Source organism: Sinocyclocheilus rhinocerous, unplaced genomic scaffold, assembly GCF_001515625.1.
Source record: "Sinocyclocheilus rhinocerous isolate Xijiao unplaced genomic scaffold, SAMN03320098_v1.1 scaffold927, whole genome shotgun sequence".
In the NCBI taxonomy this organism is placed as follows: Eukaryota; Metazoa; Chordata; class Actinopteri; order Cypriniformes; family Cyprinidae; genus Sinocyclocheilus; species Sinocyclocheilus rhinocerous.
The window spans coordinates 9165-14471 of record NW_015649229.1 but is presented as its reverse complement, the minus strand read 5'-3'; the positions used below and the strand labels follow the sequence as shown (position 1 = coordinate 14471).

General features: G+C 37.4%; 1 protein-coding gene across 1 annotated transcript in view; it reads right to left on the bottom strand.

The window, feature by feature from the left end:
- LOC107710424 (metabotropic glutamate receptor 1-like) overlaps positions 1-2927 on the bottom strand; it is a 23307-nt gene extending 20380 nt beyond the window's left edge. The window contains exon 1 of the mRNA XM_016515193.1: positions 2204-2927. Within this exon, the coding sequence (XP_016370679.1) occupies positions 2204-2927 (724 nt within the window). The remainder of the gene's footprint in view (positions 1-2203) is intronic.
- Between the last annotated feature and the right edge of the window lie 2380 nt (positions 2928-5307).

Here is a 5307-nt window from a genome sequence, read left to right as displayed (position 1 = left end):
ACTCCCATGGCTATGGTAGAGTTGGTACTTAGTGCTCGCCATGGTTTTCTGGCATGCATTCCCCTCAGCATGGTGGTGTGGGTATACCGTTCCCCACAGTGACCCCCAGAGGACACAGTTCGAAGTTCCCTTGAAAGGGAACGTCTCAGGTTACGTATGTAACCATATTTGAATAAGGTTTCTAAGATGTCTGTTAAGGTCGGGGATTGTTTAATATCAAATAGAACTTCTGTTAATTATCTTGGATGTGTCCTTGACAATGATTTAAGTGGTGTAAGTATGGCTATGAAAGTTCTGGGTAAGGTTAATGCTAGGACAAAATTTCTTGCCAGACATGTTAGTTTCCTTGATAAACAGAATATAAAATTACTTGCATCATGTTTAGTGTCATGTCATTTCGAATATGCATGTATTTCTTGGTTGTCTGATTTGTCTCGTGGTTTGTTGGATAAGTTACAAAAATCTCAGAATAAATTTATAAGGTTAGTTTCAGGGTTTAGTCGTTTTACACATGTGGAGGTTTCCCACTTTAAGTGTCTTGATTGGTTACCTATAGTAAGCAGATTCTAACATATTAAATTAAAAATGGTACATAAGATTATCAATAACAGAGCTCCTTCATATTTTAATGTATTTTTTCCTAGGGTAAATGAGCAACATTGTTACAAAACTAGGCAAAGTCTCATGGATATTACATTATGTCGTTTTAAAGCTATGTATGGTCGTAGGTCTTTTTGATATTCTGGGCCACTTTTGTGGAAAAAGTTACCTCTGGACATTAAAGGTATTTCGAATATGGTTAGTTTTAGTTTAAAAGCTAAAAGTTGGTTCTTAAGTAGGTTGTTTTGTTGATGAATTTGTATTACGTACGTGGTTATTTGTGACTGTAAATTTTTGTAAATGTGGAATTTTATTGTATAATTATTTCTGTATTTATAATGCAGTGCCAGTGTACCTGTTACCGGGAGTGAAGTTTGTGCTTTACATCAAGGACCACAATGGAAATAAGTTTTGTTTTAAACTTTATTGTGTTATCCTTGACGAATAGAGTGTATTCACTACTTTTTTGTCAAATAAACATAAACATAAACATTATATTATATTATATTAATTCTCAATGTTTGAAATGACTCTTATGTTTGTTATTGGTGTATATGACATTGGACTTGTCATACAGATGATGATACAGATATTTGTTTCACTGAATGATTTGAGAGCTCAGCTTGTGACCCTGATTGTGCTTTCAAATGCTGTTAAGAGGACCACAATGGAAATAAGTTTTGTTTTAAACTTTATTGTGTTATCCTTGACGAATAGAGTGTATTCACTACTTTTTTGTCAAATAAACATAAACATAAACATTATATTATATTATATTAATTCTCAATGTTTGAAATGACTCTTATGTTTGTTATTGGTGTATATGACATTGGACTTGTCATACAGATGATGACACAGATATTTGTTTCACTGAATGATTTGAGAGCTCAGCTTGTGACCCTGATTGTGCTTTCAAATGCTGTTAAAAAGATTAGATTACAGTGTTACTTTTTAATCACAGATTGGGTTGTATTTGGAATAATGTGACGCGATATGAGACCAACATCAATCTCTTGATAATGATATGGTGATTAAAAAGTCTGTTCAAAGACACTCGTCAGCATGTATACTGATTGTTTGACCTTGTAGAGGAATTTAAGTGATATTTGGATTCAAGTACTGTAACCTCTGGTTCTTCTGGTCTAATTTCACTTTACCATCCCAAACAGACCTATTTATGTTATTTAAAATGCAATCTGGGCTATTTTTGAAAGTCAGCTCAAGATTTAAGCACAGGATGATCATGTAGAAAAGTAAAATCACAAATAAGATATATTTAAAACCTGATCTGTTTCTCCTGGACACCAGTGAGACTAAATGGGGTCCAATAGAGATCCCAATAATCTCACATGTGTCTCCACAAGAGTTTCAAAGAGATCTTAACATCCTAAACTGTGCTCCGTTTTGGAACTCAAACATTTCTCATAAAATTATTTTAAGACCAGAGGATCTGACCTGCTAAGCACAATTAATTTTATAGCTCTATGATGAGAACCAACTAATTTGTGTCTTTTTTTCCTTTTAGTGTATTTTAGGAGAACCATCTGAGATACATGCTGATACTTGAGAACATCTTCTGAGCTCTAAAAGAGCTATAACTCACCCTCAGTGTGAACTGCTGACACGTACGTCCAGTTGTAGCGTTTAACGATATCCAGGAGAGCTCTGGCCTGAAGAGTGTCAGAGGGCACGACCCTAAGGAAGTACTTATAGAGGGTTTTATCGCTCAGATCAATGCTTGTAGCCGAGTACGCAATCTGAGGGATGTTGAACAGCTGCAGTAGGTTCTGAACTTGAATGGCCACCGAACTGGATCCAGGTCCAATCACACCAGCGATGGGCTTTTTGGTGGCCGGTGGCTGAGCGGAAGGATTTGCCTCAACGCACCACTTCGTCCCGTCTTTGTCATCACGGATGGAGATAAGCGAGTCTCTTATGAACTCAATACTCTGTTCCAAAGCCACTGATGAGTGCCAGCAGGAGTCCCTGATCTCACAACCCAGAGTGATGTTGGGAAGAAGGTTTGGATCAGCGTTTATTCTATCTAGTGTATAAAACATCGCTTCCACTCTTTGGATCCCGTACTGTTCCCTGATCTCCCCGCACTTTCTTTCCGCGACCTTCTCTGCCGCAGGTTGATGATGGACAGAAAACAGAGCGCCGATGATGATATCGCCATCCATCCTTGCCACAGACCGGGAGGCTGCTCTGGGAACCACTGACCTCTGATGAACATCAGCTGATGAGATGGGACAGGTACAAAACAATAAGACTGAGAGACACAAAAAAAGGAGGAAATTCATTCTCAACATCATCATCATCCTCATGGTGTCAGATGTCTTCAGTTAAAATCAGCTCCATCTTGCTGGTAAGAGACAAAGATATTTGTTGCATTCCTGTCCAGCCATCATCATCCAAACAGCTTCCCTGCAGAATGAGGATGAGAATCAATCACTTCAGATCACATTCTAGCAGCACTTACAGATGTGATTAACTGTCATGGTTTTTTTTTTTTTTAAAAAGTCTGATGAGCCAGAAAGTCATGCACTTTGTCAAAGGACGATGACATGATCATTCATAATGAAAATATATCCTTATTATTTTTAGATGAATTCTGATACAGACATTTGATATTCACAGACAATACAAATCATCCTAGATATCTGCTGTGGACATTTCTGAATCAAACAGACATTGAAACAACTGACAGAAGTTTCCTAAACATGCTCCATGTGTCCTGTATAGATGAGCTGTTCTGTGCCATGATTCAACTAAAATATAATAGTCAGCATGCAATATATTCTAACAGGACTCTAGTTTAGTGATCTGGCTGATGTATTATATCTGTGTCATGCATTCGACGCTCATTTAATCAGCTCATTCTCACCTGAAATCACAGCGCGTCTTCACATCTCTCTCCTGAGCTGCTAGAGCACAAACAGAGCCTCCTGTTTTCATCCTCCAACATGAACGCAGGAACCTCCTCCTTTATCATCACGGCTCACACGCCAGACACACAAATACTGAGGAATATGAGAAATATTATATATTACATTTAGCCAATTATGTGTTATGTGTGCCTTCTTTAAAATGAACAACTAATCTAAAATGCATTTTTTTAGTTTTTGTATATGTTGTTTCTAAATAGTACTTATTGCAAGATTATCCAAATTCCCCTTCAAATACAAAAAAAGGCATATAAATACAGATACACAGACGTCAAACAATTGATATTAAAGTTTGCAATGAGAAAACATCAATATCACATATCACATTGTACAGAAATTCAGGCACATAGCCTATATACTTAATATTCAGGCACATAGCCTATATAATTATTATCAATACTTCAAATATCAAGTAATGAATAAAAACCTTATAAGAATATTGAATTGTGGGGCACTTTAGAGTCCATTGCAATAAGCAGGTGAGAGAGCCCTCTAGAGAGATTAACGAACTGCACTGTATTCACACACTCATTTGACCTTGAAATATCACTGATTCTCCATGTCCCACATTTTCACTTGCCATTAATTTATAAAACAGCAACATTGCTAGGTACTAAATTTGCAAATGTTTAAAATAAATACCTGACACGTTATTTTTTGTATCTAACAGATTTTGAATTATGAGTGATGAACATAAACAAATGTTTGTTGAAAACACATTTTATTGGTCATTAATTTAAAAAGGACAATGCTTTGGGTATTTGGAATAAACTGTAAAATTCATAATTTGAGAATGAAATATCAGTGCATAATAATGTTGAGCTCAAGATGATCACTGAATGTATTCAAACTCTGCAACTATGAGAGATTCTCAAACTCTCCTGATCATTGAGTCCCACAAAGACTAAATCTGACATGAGTTTGAGCCACATCTTTAACTCTATTGAACAATCAGTTTGACTGTGATTGTGAGAATGAGTAATCAGGAAGGGACATCAACCTTCCACATGGAGTGTAAGATGAGCTCCACAGCCTTTGTAACATTTGTAATCAAGTGTGTTTAGGAGATGAGCTCTGACAGACCCTCAGTTACTATAGTAACAGAGCAAGCACTTGCTAAGAGCTGTTTCCTGTGAGAGAGAAACTAAATCTTCCTCCAGGTGGCGCTCAGAGACTCAGAAAGACAAAACTCCTGTTGAGCTGCATTCAAATGTCTATAACACAACATGTTTACATATTAGAACTATTAAATCCACTACAGCTGTTAGTTAATGAGAAAGGAAATGTCAGTGTGTTGTCAACTGTGTGTCTCACAGGAAGCTGTTTAATCTTGCACAGAGACACTGAGGAGCCCCAATCAAGCCCAAATCCAGTGTAGAGGGGTTCAGTGAATGTGGTGTTGAATGTGTGTAAGTGTGTGAGTGTGTTTGTGTCAGAGATGCTGTAGAAGGACAGACGGCTGGCCGGCCAGTCCAGATACACTCCTACTCTCTTAGAGCGACGTATAGGGGCGGATATGTCTGTACTTCCATTATTATGTTTGGCAGTGAATCTGTCATTAAAACAGGTCAGACTCCAAGAATATTCATTGCATCTGTAGCGTCTGGACCAATCAAACACACAATTTTTCATTTGATTTAACAAATCAGTTATTCATTAGATTAACAAATCGTCACAGTCCCCTCACCCAATAAACTGGGTGCCAGGATGTCTGTAACGACACCAGGCCCCCCCTGGTCCCCATGGCAACCACGACACC